This window comes from Crocodylus siamensis, chromosome 2 (genome assembly GCF_052110815.1).
Source record: "Crocodylus siamensis isolate JL-2025a chromosome 2, ASM5211081v1, whole genome shotgun sequence".
Taxonomy (NCBI): domain Eukaryota; kingdom Metazoa; phylum Chordata; order Crocodylia; family Crocodylidae; genus Crocodylus; species Crocodylus siamensis.
The window spans coordinates 116474985-116496996 of record NC_143396.1 but is presented as its reverse complement, the minus strand read 5'-3'; the positions used below and the strand labels follow the sequence as shown (position 1 = coordinate 116496996).

The 22012-nt window shown below is 42.2% G+C and overlaps 1 protein-coding gene, 1 long non-coding RNA gene and 1 other non-coding gene across 5 annotated transcripts in view; all 3 read left to right on the top strand.

Annotated features, from left to right (window-relative positions):
* LOC149870661 (bifunctional heparan sulfate N-deacetylase/N-sulfotransferase 3) overlaps positions 1–9495 on the top strand; it is a 130146-nt gene extending 120651 nt beyond the window's left edge. For 2 of the 3 annotated variants that reach the window (XM_090036648.1, XM_090036649.1), the window contains exons 13-14: positions 2905–3007; positions 4493–9495. In XM_090036648.1, coding sequence (XP_089892774.1) covers positions 2905–3007; positions 4493–4612 — 223 coding nt within the window. In that variant the 3' untranslated portion in view covers positions 4613–9495. The remainder of the gene's footprint in view (positions 1–2904; positions 3008–4492) is intronic. The other variant, XR_016440808.1, reaches the window with a different exon arrangement.
* A 6444-nt stretch (positions 9496–15939) lies between these two features.
* Positions 15940–18199, top strand: LOC149870659 (uncharacterized). The gene is made up of 2 exons (XR_016440482.1): positions 15940–16176; positions 17612–18199. It is a non-coding gene; the product is annotated as an uncharacterized LOC149870659 (long non-coding RNA).
* LOC149870660 (small nucleolar RNA SNORA24) lies at positions 16205–16334 on the top strand. The gene has a single exon (XR_016440902.1). It is a non-coding gene; the product is annotated as a small nucleolar RNA SNORA24 (small nucleolar RNA).
* Positions 18200–22012: the final 3813 nt, after the last annotated feature.

The window sequence follows — 22012 nt, the reverse complement described above, 5'->3', positions numbered from 1 at the left end:
TGCCCTCAGCCTCTCCTCAAAAGTCACATGCCACAGCCCCCTCACCATTTTTGTTGCCCTCCTCTGGACTCTCTCCAATTTGTCCACATCCTTTCTGTGGTGGGGGCCCATTGTGGTGTTAGGGGTATAACAGGGACACAGGCAGTCAAGTTTTGACTCAAGAGCGACACAGCTCAGGAGTTGAAGGACAGACAAGGTCAGGGAAGCAAAGATCCAAACTAGAGTAGGGAATCCAAAACCCACAGGTCAGGGGAATGAAGCCAGGAAGCCAAGAAGCAGAACCCAACAGGAAACCAGGAAAAAAACACAGGACCTGGGATGGGTTGGCAGCCTATCTAGCCCATAAAGGTCTGAGCCAATACAGGGGAATCAGTAATACAAAACTGCATCATGTCACCCATTCCCTCCGTAGTGCTCCCCTCTGCAGCAGGGCCTGCTGCTCCACTGCACCTGTACTGCCTTTGCTACAGAGGAGTTAGGGGATCAATGGTGAGGGTAAATACAGGCAGCTGTCTTCTCCAGGCGCTGGAAACTTGTGGTTTTAACCTGGAAGTCAAGTCACAAAGGGCAGCCCATGTCAGGAAAGGTTAGGTTGACCTAGGTCACAAAGAACAACAGGCAGGACCCAAGGACTAGCAAGTATAGGTAAGAATTGGGAAACTATGAACGAGGTAGTCAAAGCTAGACAGAGAGGCATCTGGTAAGTAACCTGCTGTTTATAAGCAGGCGTTCATGCCCATGCAGGCTATTGGGGCCACCTGGGGGTAGTTAGACCACTCAGTAACCCAGGCCCGATGGGGGCAATTTAGCCTGCTTGCAACTCTGACTTCTTACACAAAGCTTTGTGTTGCAGCACACTGAAAATACTGAATCTATTACAAAAATTTAAGGGTGCTAAATCTTTAGCTCCAAATTTTAGAATTGTTTGGCTGACGGCAGGTTTTATATTGTTTTGTGGTCAAATGGAAATTTTGTGAAATGTTTCCTATAAAATGAGTAACATCCCAGAAATCAGAGGTGTTGCACAATTAAAAGTATGTGGGCTGCACTGTAATTGCTCACTAGAAGTTTAACTCCATGAGATTCTGTCACTGCATACTGGATATAGTTTGCCTTATACAGTCAAAGCAGTTACCTACATCTGTGCTTATAGGCTAAAGCCATACCCTTGATCAGCATGCTCAACTCCTACTCATATCCTGGGAAATTGCAGGCATTAATTGAGGTCCTGATATGAGCCTTACAACATGCTCTTAAATACAGAGTCAGTTTAATCATGTCCTGCTACAGTTGCATAGATGCTATTTATTATGATCAGTTGATTTGATATGCAAAAAGCAAAGAGCATCTATCCAGATCACTAACTCACACTGAGCTTGTGTCTATATATAGACCTGTGAATGTAGTTCTTGCCTGATGAATGATGCCATGGATGGCTGTGTACAGTAGTCATACCAAAATAAACAAGCATTTATAATACATGTGTGTTATTGTAAATGTGATTATCTGTAGCGTGTGCTATCTGTAGTGTGTGTGTTACATTAGGAAGAGCAGAGAGAATCTTATATTCCCATAAAAATTAGCAGAAGTTTTGTCATTAACTGATAGAAGCCAGGTAGGAGCCACATATTGCAGGTTTGGTAAAGATATTTTAAAGTTAGTATTACTGTACAGTCAAAGTCTCTGATTACCCATTATTGTGGGATCTCAGTGTAAAATATCATTATCACCTTTAATCCATAGTTGAACAAGCATTGGTTTTAATCTCAACTACCTAAGAAGGTATATGTGAATTGGGAATAGTATAACAATACTTCTCTAGAGTACCAGTGAGTGAGGAGAGAGGCCCACAGTCAAACGGAAGGTACTGTGTCCAGTCTAAGGCACCAAACTAAAAGTGCTTCTGCTTTGTGGGGAGAGGGCTCCCAGTGATAGTACCAGCCCTCAGGAGGGGAGAGTCTCTTCACAGCAACAGTAAGGGATGTTGCTCTTACAATCCCCTGAACAGAAGTCATGTTATAATTAGCTTATGCTTGCTTCAGTTTGATGTTAGGTGCTATTGTACTGTCTGGGCCTGATTTTCCCCATCACCTATGCCCCGGTTCATATTCTGGACATTCATTCTTTCGGGTGACTGGTTGAGCGGTTGTCACAGCTAGGGTCAGTTTCTCTGACTTCTGTGCTACTTTTTTTGGTCCTTCCTCTCCCATCTACCCTCCCTCCCGCCCCCCTTCATTTTCTCTCCTATCTCAACTCCAACTTCATATCCCCCATCCTATTCCCTTCTTTCTTGCTCCTATTACTTTACTCCTTTCTTCTCTTACCCTACTCTTTGCACCCATAATATGTTAAAAGACAGGACTGCATTCAACTCTGGAGCTACTGTGACATCTGCCAAACATCATCCTGACCATTTGGGGACCAATTCTACCATCTATACCCAGAGTAAATAGCCCTTTACTGTGTAAATAGTTCCTTAGTTTTCTATAAAACAATGCTCAAATAAGGTACTACTCAAAACAAGCATGTCCATCTTGACTATTTAGATTATAAGCGTCTCAGGAAAAGGATGTGTCTGTCCTCTTACATGTTTGTATAACATCTAGCTCATAGGACTATGTACGTAACTAATAAAATGAAAGGGTCTATTTGAACCTAGATACTATGGGGCCTGTACTTAAGTTATGTGTACCCTAAAAGTTGCAGACCCTAAAAAGGTGACAATAATACCGTTATCTTTTTGTCTTTCCCTCAAGAAAAACAAATCCAGCCATTGTTAATGGGTGCGTGAATAACAGGAGGAAAGTAACCACAAAATATCAAGTTACTAAAGTAATAAATACATTCTTAAAAAGAGTGGGAACTTATTTGTTGGATTAAAAGTGTACAAAATATTCATTTCAGGTTTGATTCACATAAAGGTTTCTGGTGTCAACTCCTGGAAGAAGGAAAAACGAAGTGTCTTGGAAAGAGCAAAGGCAGAAAATACCCTCCTATGGACTCTGAGGTAAACCATGTTCTTCTAAAGCATTTTAGTATTTGAATGGCTTACAGGAGTTCCCAGTATATGTACAAAGACATTGCATGTACAAAATTTTAACAAAAAAGAAAAAGCAATTACATATACTAACTCTTCCTGTAACTAAAACCTTCCTGAAAGCATGAAGTAGATCATCATTTTTCAATCTCTCATTTCCAATGCAAAGCATAAAGGCCAAAGGTATCTACAAAATAGCCTGTTTTGAAATTGTCCTTTAAATGTTTTCCTCATACTATAAAAAATAGTAACCCTCAAAAAAAATTACAACTTAAAATCCTGGTTCCTGAATGGAGGGCATGTCTACACATTCATTAATACACAGTGGTTACAGTGCATTTAATATAGTACTTGTATAATTAAGTACTAAATAAATGCACGGCCACCAGAGTTACTGCGCAGTACCTTAATGATACTGCTCTGTAACATATTAGCACTATCTGAGCTGTGACGCGCTACTGTGCAGTGTTTTTAGGCTACCGTGCAGTTAGCGTCTCGTGTAGACACATCCGGAGTGAACCATACTCATAATTAATTCACGTGCATGCTTTGTAGTATTCATGGCCAGATGTGTGTATGTGGTGCTAACCCTGTTCCTTTCCACACGTTCCATTCTTGAGTAGTTAGTCTGTGAGTAGTTACATGGATTCTCTGCACAATTACATTTTAAAACTGTTCAGTTTCGATTTCCATTGCCTTTGAAAATATCCATTTAAAAAAATGTTCAAATAAAGTAACCTATTCTAGGCCCAATACTGTCATTTTCATTCAGGCCCAAATATAGATCCCTCATGAGGGGATGAAATCATAGCAAGAGTTTAGGGCTTCTTTTTTTATTCTGTCATGACCAAACTGAAATCCTATTTGGTTTAGTCTGAGTAATACCTGAATTAAGACTTCAACATTTGGTCAATAGTAACTGCTGTTGTCCTATGTGGACCTGATTTTTTTTCCTCTCTAGTTGCTATAAAACAGGAAGTCAGTGGAGTTATAATAGTATATGATCACTGAGAAAAGACATTCAGGATTTGGGAAGAGTTTGTTTGTATTGTATTTGTCATTCCTAAATGTGTCTGAAAAATATAAATATCCAAGCGACAGACATCCGGTCATGAGTAGCCAAAAACTTTTGGATCATATTCTGTTCTCAGTTAACACTGGCATAAGCTCGGAGTAACAATACACTTACATAGGACACTCTGAGATCAGAATCTAATCAGTTGCTCTGATTGCAATGTACATTTTGGAAATATTATACACCCAGTAATATAAGCTTCTGCCATTCAGCTCCTGAAAATTTAGATTTTGTGTGTAATACATGGGATAGGAGAAAGTATACATCGTAAGCGAAAGCCTGGCATAGTTCTGATACTGGTAAAACTGCAAAACCTGGGATCAGTAGCACCGTATAGTATTTCATTAAATAAAAATATCTACTTTTATTATATCCACCAGTGCAGGGCTTTTCTGTCAAGCTACTACAGAGATCACAATGTGGAACTGTCAAAACTCCTACATAAATTGGGACAACCGCTACCATCCTGGCTGAGACAGGAACTGCAGAAAGTGAGATAGCATTGAAAGGAAAGCTTCTTGGAATCGCTCTTCCGCACTTCAGTCATCTTACCTAGAGCCTCCAATAGCTACCAGGTGGTGTTGTAAAATATATCTTTTCCAAATGAGTATAAAAGAATGAAATTCTTTCCATATGCTGGCATGTGGATTGTGAAAATGTAGGTGTTTCTTAGAACTCTGATGGCCCAAAGTCATTCTCCTAATTATTTCTGGGCCAGTGGAATTATTGTAGACTACTGTGCACACATGTGGAAGTCAATAGCAACTGGTATAAGCTTCAGAAGTAAAGATACAACTGTCGGGTTTCATAGTAAATATTTACACTTTTATATATCAACCTAAGAGTATTGTGTCTCATGTAGATTTTGTAGCCCATTGTTTGCCTGCTCACATTTTTTCTTACTATTCGACTATTATGATGTGTCTTATACAGTATGAAATGTAAGAAAATACAATGTAGCACTTAATAATACCAAATGTACTCCTGCCTTTGGAATATGCTTGCCAAATTTTGAACCTGATACCTGAAAATATATGAACACAATTGAGGAGTACAAGTCCATGTTACGTAGGTATACACAATGGACAGACTAAATCCTGAGAGCTAAATCCTGATTCCACATGCTAAAACCATATAACAAAAGTTGGTATATGAAACCTGACCCCACACAATGAGGATAAATCATAAGGATGATGTTGATCCCGTAGAAGTTCCTGGCGTATGCTTTTAACCAAGATACCTCCTATATACAGTCCAGTGAAACAGTAAAATATGGAAGACAGACCATGTGTCTGAACAATACCAACTCTGCTTTTAAAAAGAAAAATAAATATATGCAGCACAGGTTAAAAAACTAAAATGATAATAATCGTAGTGAAAGTCTTAGCCTCCTTAGACTGTGAACCATGCCATAACAATGGACTGATGAAACAATGTTAGTAGATGTTTTACTCAAGGTACTGTGAATTACAAGACCTAGGGCCTGGATTCTGATCTCACATTTTTGTAAGTCATAAATAACTCCAAGTCTGTTTCACAGTGGACTTGCACCAGTGAAATTCTGATAAGAGCAGAAACAGATCCATATTTAGATTACTTTAATTTCTGCTGCTTTTTTTAATGCTTTTTTCATTCAGTTAGTAGCTGTATGTATTCTAAAATCTTACTTATGCTGATTGAAACGTGTAGGATGTTCCAGTGTCCTCCAATTTAGTATATGTAACTTGCATATGCTAATACACCTTCTCCGAGGAGATGAATTTTTAATATAGTTGGAATTAAATGTTCATAGTAAGCTAAATAAAAGAGAATATACACTGTGCAGTCATGATATAAAATTAGGCACTAATTGTGCAAACACATATGCTTAAGTTATACAATAATGTGTACTTTCACTGAGGCTATTAATCGCTCATCAAATTAAACATGAGATTATCCTGTTATTGTTAATGCTTCAAATTTTAGGATACAGATCATTAAAATTGAGCCAAATTTTAGCCTTGGTATTTCTTCACTGAAATATGATTACATGTGTTTCTAAAAAGTATAATGAATAAATACTATGTGAAGTAAAGAAACCACAATGGTAGGTCAACCTTACTGTCTATGTATAGTAAGGGGGGGATGTAATTTTTATCCCAACACAGTTTTCAGTAAATATGTCCCCCAGATTTGTCTTAAAATGGACAGTTAACGTGCATCAAAAAATTATATGTATCAGTACTGTTTTATTACATGTTCATAAACTATACAATTTAATGACAATGGGATGGAAGCCAGTTTGTTATTGACTAAATAGAAAACAGACATTAAGATCCTTATTGTACCTCTAACTAGTAACTTTAAGTAGTTATGAATTTTGTATTGTAATAGCTAGTTTTAATAGCCTGGAAAATCAAATACATACAAATCTGTATATAAAAATATTCAGTATTCAGCACATTATTGCCTAAAGGAGAATGCATGAACAAGAGAGAGGATCTAGCAGAATAGATGTTATTTAAGTTGAATATCATTTTTATTTATTAGACAAAATGATTTCATTTCCATTTAAAAGGACAGAACTTTAGTGAATTAGGCTCAGCAGTTGAGTTGTCTAAAACTCTGGGAAAAGTCCTCTCAATATCTATGAAGGAAAATTCCTCTGCATGCTATAGGCTGTTAATGTGACTTACAAATTGCTGTATGGATTTGCAACAACTGCTGAATAACAGGAGGAGACACTTAAGATTTTATCTAGTGCTACTAGTTTCACTTTTACTGCAAATATAACCTCACCAAACAGTAAAAAGAAAAAGCATTTGTAGGCTTTGTACAAAATACCAGAGGCAAGACTCTATTCCACCTATTAAGAAATATTACAGTAAAAGCCCTGTTATCCAGCATTTTACTAACCAGCATTTCTATTAACTGGAATTTCCAGAGACGTGTGGGGGTGGCGGGAAGCTCACACCCGGCCACCGCCACCTCCCCCCTCTGCCCCCAGGCTCCACATGTGGCTGCCCTACCCCTCCTCCCCCAGCTCCACATCTGGTCAAAAAACCCTGTGCCTCAGGTAACCCACGTTTTTAGATTACCGGCACCCCCATTCCCCACTCATGCCAGATAACAAGATTTTTACTGTAGTTGACTTAAGTGCCTGAGTGTAATTCTACTGTAGTCTGAGACCCTGAAAAAAAAAAAACTAGACAAAGGTTGGGTGGGTCCTCCTCCTCACTGATTTTTTTCCTGTTATTCACCCTTAAGGGCAAGATGTTGATATGTTACAAAAGTACATGCATTAATTCATTTCAAAGGATTTGAGTAGAGTAGAATAGAATTGCATTTACATGCCTAAGTCCACTTAGAAGCCTAATAGGTAGAATAGAATCTGGCCCTAGAGTTTTTGTACTTTGGTTTGTAGTTACTCTGTTCTTTAAAGCAGTAATTGCAAGACAAATTTCGGGCCAGATCGGGTCCCCAAAATTTCCACATGTGGAGGGAACATCCTGTACACAGATCTCTCTTCTCCCATATATTAGACAGATGGGTGCCAACCATGTTTATAGCACAATCATAATTTACGGGGACATCACAAAGGAGTCTGCACAACCTAGATCTATAAGGAGATGGAACGCAGGTGGGCCAGAGAATGGAAAACCTCAGGTTGGGTAAGACTTGGAGTAGAATATGCTAAATGTTTTCACTGTGCACCCAGAGATTTTATGCAGATAGGGTATCTCAGAGCCATGGGTCCCATTCCATAGAGTCCTTTGATGGGACCTGGGAGGTACCCCTTGCATAGGGACCTTTGGCACCATGGATATGTGAAGATCTGGTAGAACCATCACATTGCTGAGAAGAGTACAGAGCACAGGATAGACATGGTTTTTCAAATAGCTAAATTTTCTTCCAGGTTTGCAGGGCTGGGCCAAGACTCATACTCAGGAAAGGAGTACATTGGCAGCCCTCATAACTTGAAGTGAAACATTGTGGAGGAACTCTGAAAGGGGATCCTTTAATAGATTTTCTCACCTTCATCTCCCTCAGAGAGGTTTTACTGCCTTAAGTGACAATCAAGCTGTAGAGCCATATCATTCAGGTCTTACTCAAGAAAACCTCCAGTTAAATTCAATGGGACTTTCATGTAAGTAAATGCTATGAACAAAAGGATTTCAGCTTTTGTCCCAGGGCATGATCCTGAATTTTTTATCCGTTAAAACTCCTCTTAAAGTCAATGCCTGAGTAAGATCTATAGGATCAGGCTCTTAAATATCAGCATTTCTAGTAAGATCCAGCAAAGGTTGCATGGCGCGTTAAAAATACTACTGTCACACACACAAATGGATAATTACAGGCAAGATCATGCTGCCCTTTCAGTTGACAACAGTATGATAGATTTACTGCTCTGAATTTCCAGATATGTGGAGCTTAAATGTATTTCTAAATGGCAAAGAAGGTATATATCCACATCTTTTTCTTCAGAAATAATCTATTAAAATATGTTTTTTTCAGTATTCAGCAGGAGCCCATAAAAATGAGCTTGGCTTTTACTGGGTGGTCAGCCTGCTTAGTGATGAACAATGAGTCTCAGCAAAACATGCAGACTCCAGACCTTGTGTACAACAGCTCAAATCAAATATGCAGGAGTGGAGCTGAGCAAGCAATTCACAGACAGAATTTATCTGACAATTTTACCCTCTTCTTTTCACAGTTTATCTTCAGACAAGTTGCAGGTTTATTTCAAACGGACTCACTTTTTCACAAATGATGCTGTCAATTTTTATTTATTGTTTCATGTACTGATTGATCATAAGGAGTTTATTGCAAATCGTCACGCTGAGTTGTTTAGTTGTGATGGTCAAATAGATCATGTGGTATGGTTTTGTTCTGTGGTGGGTAAATGCGCAAGCAATCCCTACAAATACTTGTGTATGTGAACTTAATATTTCTCTTCTGCAAATACCCAAGCATTTGACTTTGAAATTTGCATTCCACAAACATCTGTTCCAGTAAAAATCAATGCACAGGTATTTGCAAAAAGTGAACATACAGGGGTATAAATACAGAGGATATAAACTCACTTAAGTATTTAAGCAAATGTTCTTGAAAATGTTGTGGTATTTTCCCAGCTTTACCTGTGAGAAAAGAATGAGTTGATTGATTTGCAGGCTAGCTTGTACAGAATACCCTTTTTGATTGCTTAAAATGTGAAACTTCCTCAGGAAGAAATTAAATAGATATTTCAATGTTTATAGATGTAATATTCTTGTCATTCACATTGAATGAAAAATTGCTGGAAACATTTTTCTCAAAAATTTTTTAAATTTAAATTTAAAAGAAACCTGAATATTATTCTGATAGTAGCATGATCTCTGAGGTGCAGAAATAAACTCTGATAAGAAAACAAACTGCTATTTGGTAGTGATTTTTATATTTATAGAAGTTCTTCTCCTCTGGGCTTCTTGACAGCTATTGTGTCTTGACTCTGAGGTGTAACACAGTCCAGAGCACGTTAGCTGCATGAAAGTTTTTCATATTGCTTACTCTGTCAATAGGGGGATATTACTGCTCTATGCAACTGCTTGTTTTACAGCTTTTGCTTGCTGCTTGCTTTTTATTTCCTGTGCCAGAAATTGTGTATGTGCTTGAATAACATTTCCAAATCTCGATACACTCATAGCAAGGGGACTGTATTTGAAGTATTGGCCCTGAGGTGAAGTTTGGAGGAACATTGTTCAGTAGTTGAGCCAGTCCAGCAGCTTTTGCTAGGCATCGGGGGGGCTTTAGAGAAGCCCATAAAAATACTATGAATGACCAAAGAAAGAACATGCACTGAAGTCTATGAACCATTTCACCCTAGTGCTACCTAGTCAAACAAAAGCTAACAGTTTTCTTGGAGAAAGAGAAAATGTATGAAACATTCTGTTCATTATACAGAGGTGATGTAACCTATATCTTTTAATGTTGGGTTTCTTTTATATTGAATACAATGACTTAAATTTTATAAGAGTAGCAGAAACAACAGTAAATAGTAGCTCAGGTGTTTTTAAAAACATTCCTATGGTGCAACTTTTTATAGAAACTGAGAGTGTTTGCACCTTAACTGTGGGGCCCTTTTTAGAAAGAAAACACTGGGATTTAAAACAATTCAGACACATCAGATAAAGTCATTGTTTATTTGCATAGCATAGTCTTGAGCACCAGTGGTGCAAAATCAGAATAGCTGAGGTATAACTGACAGTATAAACTAATGATCATACCTCCAATGTGACTTTTTCCTTTTGCACTGTAGTGGGAGTAATGTTACCTTTCTGAAATAACGCTCAGTAGTCATAGTACAAAGCAATAACATAAAAGCTGGCCTTTTAAGATCAAAGCTGCTTTACAGGACTCACGTTTTTCCAATCTTTTCTACTTTGCCCTAGTTTTCCAGGAAAATAAGTGGCCAACAACAAAAGCCTGACATAAAATGGAGCTTCATACACTAGCCATCCCTCCCTGCCTCATCTCCAGGAGTTTCATCACCAGCAATCCACTCTGGAAATAATATTTTTTTTCACTGGAAAATACTAATTCTCTGTTACTCCAATATAAAGTCAGAGTGACACCTGGCCTGTTTCTAAGGTGCAGAAGTCCATATTATTTGTAATCTCGTACCAGGCCTCTACACAGTCCAAAAAAGAAGAGGAGTAAGTGGACTAGAGCATCTAGTATCAGCACTGATTCATCGTCAAGGCGGCTTTAGCCGGGGTATTGTCCGTGGAGTCTGTAATAGATTTTAACACTGCCTTCTCTGGACAGAAAATACAAGATGGTGTAACAGTGCCACAACCTTGCTCTCTGAGGTGAATCCTCCAGTGCTGCTGCCCCAACTTGTACAAATTGTACAACTGTGTTCCCCATGTGGATTAATCAAAACCCAAAGGAGTTATACTGCGTTCATTTCACTGTAACTGGAGAGCAGAATTTAGCCCAGAGTATGTGAAAACACTTTCAGCCTTGGGCTAGTAAATCCCTTTCTGGGTAGCAATGAGAACTTTAAGCAGTTTATTTTCTTCCAGTGTAATTTATTTACAGGAGAAAACTGCTGCTGCCCCACCAAGCTTGCCCCAGGCAAAAAAGTAGAGGAAAAGGAATGAGAAAACCGAACGTTTGTTGACCAACACTTAACAGAGAGAGATAACAGAAAAAGGAAAATAAACCTTTTTATTCCTTCCTTTTAATGAATATGTCTTCATTAAAAGGAATGCTCCCATTTTTCAAATAGCTAAGTTTCAGTCTCTACCTTGATCTTAAATCCTGATCTTCAGGGAAGTACAAAAGGAAAAAAGGCATACTGGAGGTATGGTCACCAGCTTATACTGTCAACTGTGCCTCAGCTGTTCTGATTTTGCACCCCTTGTGATCAAGACATTTGTTTCACATTGTTCAAGATTGACCAATTCCAAAAAAAAGAAAAAAATGACAATTGCATAGATTAAAATGTGTGTTGAAACTAAAGAACAAAACTATAGTCCAGGAGCTCTAACTATGATTCTCCTGAGACTGTATCTTTGGGGATCTGATTCTGTTCTCAAACCACTCTCTCTTTGGTATAATTTAATTCAGGGTAAGTCTATGTAGCATAATGTGCTGCCCTGTCCAAGTACCTTTAGAAAGCTAGCTCAGGTACCAAATTCTGTGCAACCACATTAATATTGCACTATACCCAGACTAAACATCCCTGCTGAAAAGCCTTTGGTACCTAACCTAGCTTGGGTATCTCTGTGCACAGATATTGTGCTGTGTAGACAGCCCCCGTCAGCATTACACATAATTTATATTTTTAAATAGCTTTAAAATCTGGCCTTCTCTTATTAATTTACAATTCCTGAACTACCCATTCAAATACAGAAGGTGATGGCAAGCTAGAAGGTTGGCTGGAATGTCAGGAAAGCGTCACTGTTACACATAAATGTATTTAGGTGCTGAATATGAATATAATCCATCACTATCCCTGCAAGATAGCAATTAGAAGATAAACAGGGTTGTCCAGCTATCACTCAAAAATGCAGACAAACTCTACTCACTTTAGCAAAATAAATTATTCTTGGAAGTGAAAAATCTGCCAAGGTGCCAAAGTCTGAAAATCTCAGAGGCCTATAAACCCATTCCTATTTATTTTATAACATTTTATGATCCAGCCAAGTGATTACAAAAAGATTGATGTCAATTCTAAATGTTGTAAAAATATATATATAGCAGCAACTATGACTGCACTTTTCCAGCTACAAACACAGCAGTGTTGTCTGCATGCATAGCACATCTCCTTCATCCATCATCATTTTGTAAATGTGATCACCAAGATCAAAGAAGTCTCTCCTGCCAACATGGCACAGTTCCTAACAATGGGCTATTGGTACAAAGGCTGTTTTCACTAACAATCTGGGAAACTACTAGTACCACAGTGATACTTTAAAATCCCATAAATTGTGTCCTCATAGATATTTGAAGACCATGTTTATCTCCATTAGCGAGCCTGAATAGTTGTAATACTGTCATCATTTAATTAAAATATTTTGCCATGTCAGTAGAAGCTAATGGATTTGTAAAGCATTTGGCATGTTAATTTAGCATAACAGGTTGAAAATATAATATATATTCGGTAGCTTGATATATCCATTAAGAACACTGTAACCCTACATGACATTCATCATTAGATTGTATATTTACATGCTTGTAAGCAACAGTGGATGAACTTTCTTGAACCCAACAACTTTCAGAGAATAATACATTTTTGCTAAATATCAAGCCCAAATAGTGAGACAGCAGAGCCACCCAGTGGTTATGTTGATAGCTTGCCTAAGTAACATCTGAATATAGTAGTTTGAGAGGAGAGGTATATGAGAGCAATCCTGAATTCTGATCACTTCTTAATTTTTCTAATCAGCTTGTATAACCACCATTTTCTGGCAGGACTAGTATGAAACACTCAACTCAGTGGGACTTCTTTGTCTGTTTCTCATGCACTAAGCTTCGAATGTTGCGGCCAATCAATTGCAAAATTTCAAAGAGTGTTGTTGACATCTGTGGCCAGATTCCTATTGATTTTGTTAAAACTAAAAAATCCAAAGGTAGGCAATGTGGGAACCCATGGAATCCCTCTGACATCTACTTTGCAGATACTTTGTGTAACTGTCAACCATTAACATTCCAGCTAGCAGGTCCCTAGCTCAGTTCTGCTGATTGTCCAATTTTAAAAACAAGTGGAAGTAAAAGAAAAAAAGGAGATAGCAGACACATGAATAGAGGGGCCCAGAACTCCTGGTACAGGTAAAGGAGAAGATTGGGTGCACAGAGAAGTCCTGCTGAGTTCAACGCGGTATGGGAGAAACGGAGATTTCAAATGGAAAGGGGGAGAATATGGGTACACAGATAGCCCTTGGAAGGATGGGGAGGAAATCAAAGACATTTGCCTTCATGGGAGGGAGGAATAGATATACACAGAGTCCCTTGTATGGCAAAGAATAGGGGACATGGGAATGTGGAGGTTGACAGAAATTGGGTTCACACTGAATTCTTGACATGATGGGCCAAGTGACAATTTAAATGGCAGTGACTCTTTGATATAGATGGGGGGAGAAGAAATGTAACCCAGGGGGCATGTCTACATGTGCATTAATGTACTTTTCCAAATGTGCATTAAATTTAGTACCTCCAACGTGAGGTACTAAATAAAAGTACATTAGGCTGCTCTAATGCTCAGTAGCGAAAGTGATGCTTAATGTGCAGTAGCTTATTTTACTGCATATTAGTGTAATTACCTTTTTTTTTACATGACAATTTAATGTGCAGTAGAATAAGCTACTGTGCATTCAAGTGCATGTGTAGACATGCACAAGTATAAGTATATTTAAAGCACAGGGGCTCTTCTGGTATAAAACAATTGGCTCTGATCCATCAGAGGTCTAGGGATCATAATACAGATAAGACTGCTGCAAGTAAGCTCTAGCCTCCCTTTCTCTTACTGATGTGTTGCCTACACCATGGGAGAGGATCTTCTCATTATACAGTGACATCTTTACTGCTGTTATTTATTCTGTGAATCCGCCTTTTACCCAAATACTTGGCAGTATCCCCAACGTGTCCTGTGCAGTTTGGTTTGACATCAAATACCACACTTAGCAGGTAAGTGCTTTTTATTGATTTCTAGACTACAAAATCAAAGAAAGAAAAACAGTACATGTGTAAGTCCATGTGTATAACACAAGATGTAATTAGCCTAAAAACAAGCATTATCAATTGCAGAAATTCAGGCATAGGGCCTTGTCTCACATTCACTTGCAACAGCTGCAAAACCCTTGGGTGGCGTGGTGCGGTAGTGCTCAACCTTTTTGCCTGGCGGGCCGGATGAACAGAACTCGGTCTGTCCCCTGGATCCAGCCAGTGGTTCCAAGTGGGCTACTGAAGCATGGGTGGAGCAGGCAGCCTGACCCCAATCTAGACACACAGGGGAAGGGGCTTTGCCCAGCCCTAACCCAGACCCACAGGGAGGGAGGGAGCATAGCCCAGCCTTGCCAGAGAAAAGCAGGCATGGCCCAGCACCTATGCGACCATGCACAGTATGCTCTGCTGAGGAGAGGGGAGGTGACGGAAGGCAAGAGGCAGACATTGGGAATAGACAGAAGCTAGTTTGCCCTCTAGTAATGTATGGCTGCTCATCTTGTCCATGAGTTGCTACATCTTCATATCCACTTGTCCAGTCCCCTCTGTGGCCTAGCACAGGAAGGGGTCATGCCCCAGCCCTGGCCTGGCACACAGGGGACGGAGTTGTAGCCCAGCAGAGGAAGGGATCACGGCCCAGCCCCAATCTGGCTGTGTGAGGAGCAGTGTGTGTGGCCTTGCCCCAACCCAGCTGCACAGCAGGAAATGCAGGGCCTGGACCCATGGGTAGGAGGGGGCACGGCCTGGCGCTAACATGGCTGCATGGGGGGATGCGGGCACGGCTCAGCTCCCAGTCACTGGTGGGGCTTGGAAATCTGTATTTATTGCTACTGCTCCCCCACTGCCAAATTTCCCAACCCACAGGGAGCCAGCCATGTGGGCCAGTTGCCATGGCTCTGCCAGCCTGAATTGCCCCACGGGCCAGTGGTTGAGCAGCCCTGGTGTGGTCTAGTAAAGTTAGTACATCTTAGGATGGTCTCCCATGTTCGCTGGCAAGCCACCGGACAGATAACCCCCAAAGCTCCCACCACATAACACTGGATTGGATGTTAGGTCTGACCATCTCCCAGTTCTGGGTGCTGCACAGAAGCTGGGGCTGCGAGGGACAGCAAGCAGGACCTCCACCAGGGGTTTCCATACTGTTCCTCTCCCCCAGCGACCTCCAACATGTCAGCTGCGCCCCAGGAAGCTCCACCCCCCGACTCCCAAGCTCCCTGGCTCCCACCACATGCTGGGAGAGCTCTCCCCAGGGAACCACTTGCCAGCAGCACCAGGGGCTCAGACACTTGGGCCTTGAAACTGCACTTCGCCACGCACTTGAGCGCCCAACGGCCGGGCAAGAGCTGGCCCGTGACGTCACCGCTCACGCGGCGTGACATCATGGGAGGGCCGCGCTGCCGCCGTCACGAGATGGAACGCCCACTTTGAGACACAGTTGGGGGCTGCGGGCAGCGCCCCCTCGGGGGCGGGGCCACTGGGGCGCGCCTATCAGTCAGGGCTCTCTGACAGCAAAGAGCTCCACCCTCTCAGGCGGCAGGCACCGAGCAGGGCGCTCTGCGCCTGCGCCGGGAGGAGGCGGAGGGGGAGGAGGCGCGGCCCATGGAGCCTCCCCTTCCAGCCCGAGGAGGGGGCGGGGCCTTGGCGTCACCCGGAAAGGCGCTTCCTATATCAGGAGACGGGCGGGGGGAGGACTTCCTCTTTAGGCAGCGAGCCGCGGGCGCGGGCTGGTCTGTGGAGGGTTCTACTCTCCCCTTCGCCGCGTGGTCTCGGCGCTTCCGGCCCCCTCGCGTCGTTGGTGGCGGCGGTTGCCGGCGATGCGGGGGGTAAAGAAGCGCCCGGGCGGCGGCGTGCGGTGCCAGGATGGCGGCGCCTCTCTGAGGTAGGCGCCATTGCGGGGGCGGGTGGTGCTCCATGAATCCGTGGGACCTGCCGGCTGTGGCAGCTTCCCTTCCTAGACATGGAAGAGTAATGCCTCGCTATTTGGCAAGGCTCGCACCGCGCCGTCGGTGGCGGAGCTGACTGGAGCGAGGGACACGCGGGAAAGGGCGCGGGACGGGGCCTGGGTGGGTTGGGCAACTAGCTCATCACGTGCTCCCCGCCCAGACTTACTGACCCGCGGGGAGCCGTGAGCTTTTGAGGCTTTTTTTTTAATTGCAAAAAAATGTATCTTTCTTTTATATGAATCACTAGTGATGTATATACACCGTCTAGTTACTGTTCCTTCCTGCTGTAACCCATTTTTAGAGCCCTGCACAGGAACTCCTTTTCTTATGCTTCTCATATTCTAGCTCAAATTAGCCAAATCAGTTCCAAATGCTCTTGATTGAGCAGAGCTCAATCGTTCAAATTGTATATGTGGTGCTATCCAGATGGCAAGTACCCTCCAACCCAGACTTGTCAGCCTGGGGTTTCAGCTAATCTATTGGCAGGTGTCCTGTGTGCAGGCCCAAGCCCAGAGGCTTCTTTTTCCAAAAAAAAAAAAAAAGACCTGATTTAGCTCACGGGGTGGAGGTGGAGTGCCCCTATCTTCAGTTCAAACAAGGCTGTAAACTCCCATTTGGCACCACAGGCTTGACTGGCTCTATGAATGGCTGCCCCTCCCCTTCCCAGCCTCCAGTGTGCCACATGAAGGGCTCCAGGCAGAATCCTTCCCAACTCCTCTGGGATTTAGGCCATGTGTTTTTCCCCAAACAGTCCAGGACTACCACACACGGTCCCTGCCAGTCTGGGCATGTGGAATGAACGGGCAGTTTGTGTCCCAAGCCCGGTGGGCAGGGTGGGCAAAGACATGGGTCAACTGAGACCTGGGGCAGCAGAGGGAGGGCTCTGTAGGCCAGATTTGGTATGTGAGCCATGTCTTTCAAACCTCTCGTACTGGCAACAACAAATTGAAGGTACTGTAGAATAACCAGTGTGCACAACCTGAGGAAACTTTTTAAAATGTAGATGCTGGCTGCTTTTGTTGGGGGGGGGGGGGGGTTGGTTTTGGGAGGGGGCCGGTGTTTTGGGGTGAGAGCATATATATCTGGTCCCATTCACAAGTTGCTTCAATTTGATCCTGTTTGCATCTGAACTAGTAGGGCCCTTCATTTCAGTGGGAGCAGAAACAGATGCTTCCTCCTCTTGTACTTCTATTTTTACAATGTTCTACTTTCTTTGACATTGTATTATAAAGTTGTTAGCTTAATTTATAAGCTCCAGAACCCCTCCGCTTCAAAACTCCTGGAGCTAAGATGTATGTTATAGCACTGTTCTTGAAGACTGCTTTCAAGAAGGCATGCAAAGATCACTAATTCTCTCTTATTTTTCTACAGGTCAGTGTTGCTCAGTTAAGATGACTTTTGAAGATGGGGTAAATGTAAGCTTCTGGAAAAAAGCTGCAACTAGCTGCTAATTGGGACTGGGTGAGCTGGACTGCCTGGTTGGCCCCTGTTCACAAGCTTCTCCTTGCCCACCCATTGCAATTCCGTGTCCTCCAGTGAAATCTGGTCCTGCAAGTAGGAAAAGATCCTGCTTATATGGGAGAGTGCATTCATTTGCTGGGAATGCTGCTCGGTTCTATCTAGTAAAAGGGGGAGATGGCATGAAGAGGTGAGAACTGGCTACATAATGAAGTGTCCTGGCACTACTGTGGTGGATAAAGTGAGTGTTGCTCATGCTAAAGCAGCCTCCAAGACCTGTGCACCCTCTCGCCCTCTAACTAGATGGCTGTCCTCCCCCTGCCACTAATATGGTACTACTTTCCAAACCAAGTAGTGTACATCCAAAATTGTGGCTTTTTACCAAATTGTATATATGTATAATTTTTATATTTTAATGTTAATATATTTATAAAATATGTTAAACTATATTAAATGGTCCTTCTAGGATCCAGAACTACTACAATAAAAACCAAAAACTTAGTGAAGCCTCTGCCTCTTCCATTCCCCAAAATATATATTTGTGTACACTGAAGTTGTAACTTCTACTTTATGAAAAATAGAAACTTTGATATCTTTAATTTGTTGCAGGAGAGCTCAGTATAAAGCAGTTTTTAGACTATCCCCAAAATGTAAAATTACTTCCCAGTCTAAGTATTTGAACAGTACTTTAGGCATCTCTCTAAGCAGGAATTCAGCAAATAATGTCAAAACTAGTGGAAATATTCTTAGGAGGCATGAAACCACCTCTGTCTGGAGCAGTTTGTCTCAAATAACCCTCTGTGATTAATGTTCAGTGGGAGGACCACACCCATTAAAGACAGTGGCCTTAAAACTTTGTGTGTGTTTGTTCTCTTATCCTGTTCTCTGTTGGGCTGCTGCTAGTACTTTCTTATACTCAGTTGCACAAAACTCAGCTTATTTGCTTTTACACTGTTGGTGTGCCTATAGTGGTGAAGTTCTTACACTGGCTAAATCACATGGGGTGACATAACATGCAAACAGAACTTGCAGCTTTGGTTTGGTGATTTTAATAGAAAACTACAGTTACCTGCCTGGGTTACTGAAAGTGAAGCATGACAGCAGGCAAGGCTAGGCAACCTTGCCACCACAGAATAAACTTGTGCCACCTAGAATGCCCAAGCTGCCTGTGATTGCCCTTGATACTAATAAGTTTCCACTGACAGTGCAGTAGGTGGGGGGGGCCCTCTGGAGTAAGGTTAAGTAGAGAAGATAATAGGGGGGGGGTGGCAGTGGCAAAGTCCAGTTGGCTTACCCAAAGCTGTATCTGACTTAAGTTGCTGACTCCCGTGAAGGTCATCAAGAATGTATGTTCCTAATTGCTCTTGAAAAACCAAATTAGTCAATTTTTTTAAACTTCACATTTGGTCTAGAAAGTTCTGGTTACTTCAGTGTGGTATCCCTGCTACAAGAGTGATGGTAGTGCCTCCATTTCCTGGGAGCTAAAATGTGGTTTAAGTCACTGGCTTTTTGGTATTGGCATTTTAGCAAACTTAAGTATTTGTATTTTTTTTTTTTTCCATGAGCGTAAATGTTCTCAGAAAATGGCTTTGCCAATGTGAACAGGAGTCAAAAACAATTACCCCCTCCCCCGCAAATATCTGGGTTTAACTAACCGTTTTAGCGCTTAATGATCAAGTCAAATGGTCTTGCTTTGTCATTTCTTAGATATAAATATGGGATGTACCTAAATTTCTGTCTACACTCAGTACAAACAATGAACAAGAACGTTCTGTCTGGTTTTCCATTGTTGAAAAACCGAGTCCTGGTGGTGGCAGCAGCTAACAAAATTATGATGCCTAAGGACCTGCAGTGTGGTGATCATCAATCTTCTGGCTCCCCTTGAATGGTGCCTAATAGGATTTGGTGCTGATTTTAGATGCAGATTGGTCAGCCTGGAGCATGTGACATGAGTGGCACAGGCAGCTTCTGCGGCATGCAGCAGGTCAGGAAGACAAACTGCCATGTGCCATGTAATATAGTTACTGTGCATTACATTTAGTATTTGTAATAACAGGTACTAACTGTGCAGTAACTGGTACTACTGTTCAGTAGCACATCCAGTTCTGGGTGCCACACTTCAGGAGGGATGTGGATAGCATCAAGAGGGTCCAGAGGAGGGCCACTCACATGACTGGGGGCAACAGGGTAGGCTCTACGAGGAAAGCTACAGGACCTGAACCTGTTCAGCCTCCACAAGAGAAGGCTGAGGGGGGATCTCATGGCTGCCTACAAACTTGCCAAGGGGGGCCAGCAGGTAATGGGAGAGTCCTGGCTCCCCTCAAGCACTACCCGGAGTAACAAGGAATAATGGCCATAAGCTGACTGAGAGTAGATTCAGGCTGGACATCAGGAGGCGCTAGTTCACACCTGGAACCAACTTCCAAGGGAGGTAGTGCTCACCCCTACCTGGGGGTCTTCAGAAGGAGGGTAGGTAATCACCTGGCCAGGGTCATTTGACCTCAGCATCCTTTCCTGCCCATGGCAGGGGGTTGGACTTGATCTGCTTAGATCCCCTTTGACTCTACCAACTATGCAACTCTACCTTTTCAGTGAAGCTAATGATCAGTACTTATTCTACTGTGCACTAGCACAATAGCGTAGCTTTTGCCATGATGCACTAATGCACAGTAGAATTACTTTACTGCTCATTTAGCATCTTATGTAGATGGGCCCAGCAGCAGATAGGTTCTGCTTTCTGCACCTGATCTAAACTGCAGGGGGAAAGAATTGGAGAGACACTTGGGGATGGTACAAGGTTTAATTTGTAGTATGCCTGTTAACAAGTTTGGTCCTCACTACTTCAGAGAATATACCCATTTTCTGTGGTTACTGTGTGTATAACCAATGGGTCTTAATTATGAAGATGTCTGCATGACTCTATAGAACTTTCCCAAAATGTGGGGGTTTACACCATATGATAGTAAAGTTGGCTATGCTTATGCACCCCTCTGGCTGCTAAATTTTCATATTTCTGCATCTGTTTTCAGTTGATTCTGCTCCTTCATACCCCCTAGGAAACTTTCAACCTCACAGTTTGGGAATTGCTTCCATAATCTTGCCAATCATATGACTGTATTTTGAAAGTATTCTTTTAACATCGTAGGGAGGTGAGCTATTGTCAGTATCCCTTTTCCTCATATTTTAAAGAACACGTAGGGCTCATCCAGATAAAGGTGAATATTTGTTTCCCCAGGGACAAATAGCAGCAGTGCCCCTTGCGCTGCTGCTAGTTGTCCTCAGAGAACACATGTGCTTTGGTGCACAGCAAGTTACCCCAGGTGGGGTAGGGAAGGCTGGGGCCAGCAGCCTTACCTGGGGTCCCCTGGGGCTGCAGCAGCAGTGATTCTGGCATATGGAGCCTGGCTGGCAGCCTCAGCACAGCTCCAGGCGGCCCAGCTCTGCTCTTGAGTGGTGTGTGTTTTCTCTGTGTGTGCTGCTCCACTTCTTTTTTTTCCATGGGTTTTTTTTGGCCCTTGGGTATCAGTGCTCCCTTGCAGGACGGAGAGCATTTAAATGTGCAGTCTGTGGCACTGCAGACAAGTTTGCAGAGCCACGTACTGGACTGCCACACTCATCCAGATGCGGCTACAAGGGGCAAGTAACAGAATCTTGCTCTTAAACTGATCAGTGGAGCAGTGACTCTCCAAAGTAGTAGTTCACATGGAAATGGGTTTTCAGTTTGATCTGCTGCTTCAAGAGAAAAGACATATACAAGCAGCAGTAAGCAAGAAGCTGAGCAATCTTTCTCCCTCGGTGGTTGCTGCTACAGAAGAGAGGAGATACCCGCTTATTTGAAACAACTTTTTTTAGGTACTAACTGCAGCTAGTGTGAGAGGAACTATTGCAGTTCCCAAGAGTGGATTATGTAGCACTGGGGAAGATGACTATTACGTCCTATGAATAGGACTGGGCAAATATGAGCAGGGAGATAGGGAGTTGCTTAGTAGGCAACAAGAGTACATCAAAATACTGATAAAAGGGGAAACATACAAGACTAAAAATAACAAAATTTCCTAATCTTTCATCCTAATGTTGATAAATGTGTTGCATGAGGGTGAATGTAACTCCTAAGTGGACATGGTGTTTGTGACTATTAATGAGGTTGTAATCCATTCACGCATCTGGACAGTACCAACAGATGTTCGCAAGTTTTAGGGGGTGAGCTGCGGGTTGGAAAACCACACAGCAATGGAGCGCCTGGACTTCCAATAAAGCTCAAATAGTGGCCCCTTTAAATCTTGGGCTGCTGGCTACTTCTAGCTCCACCCTCCC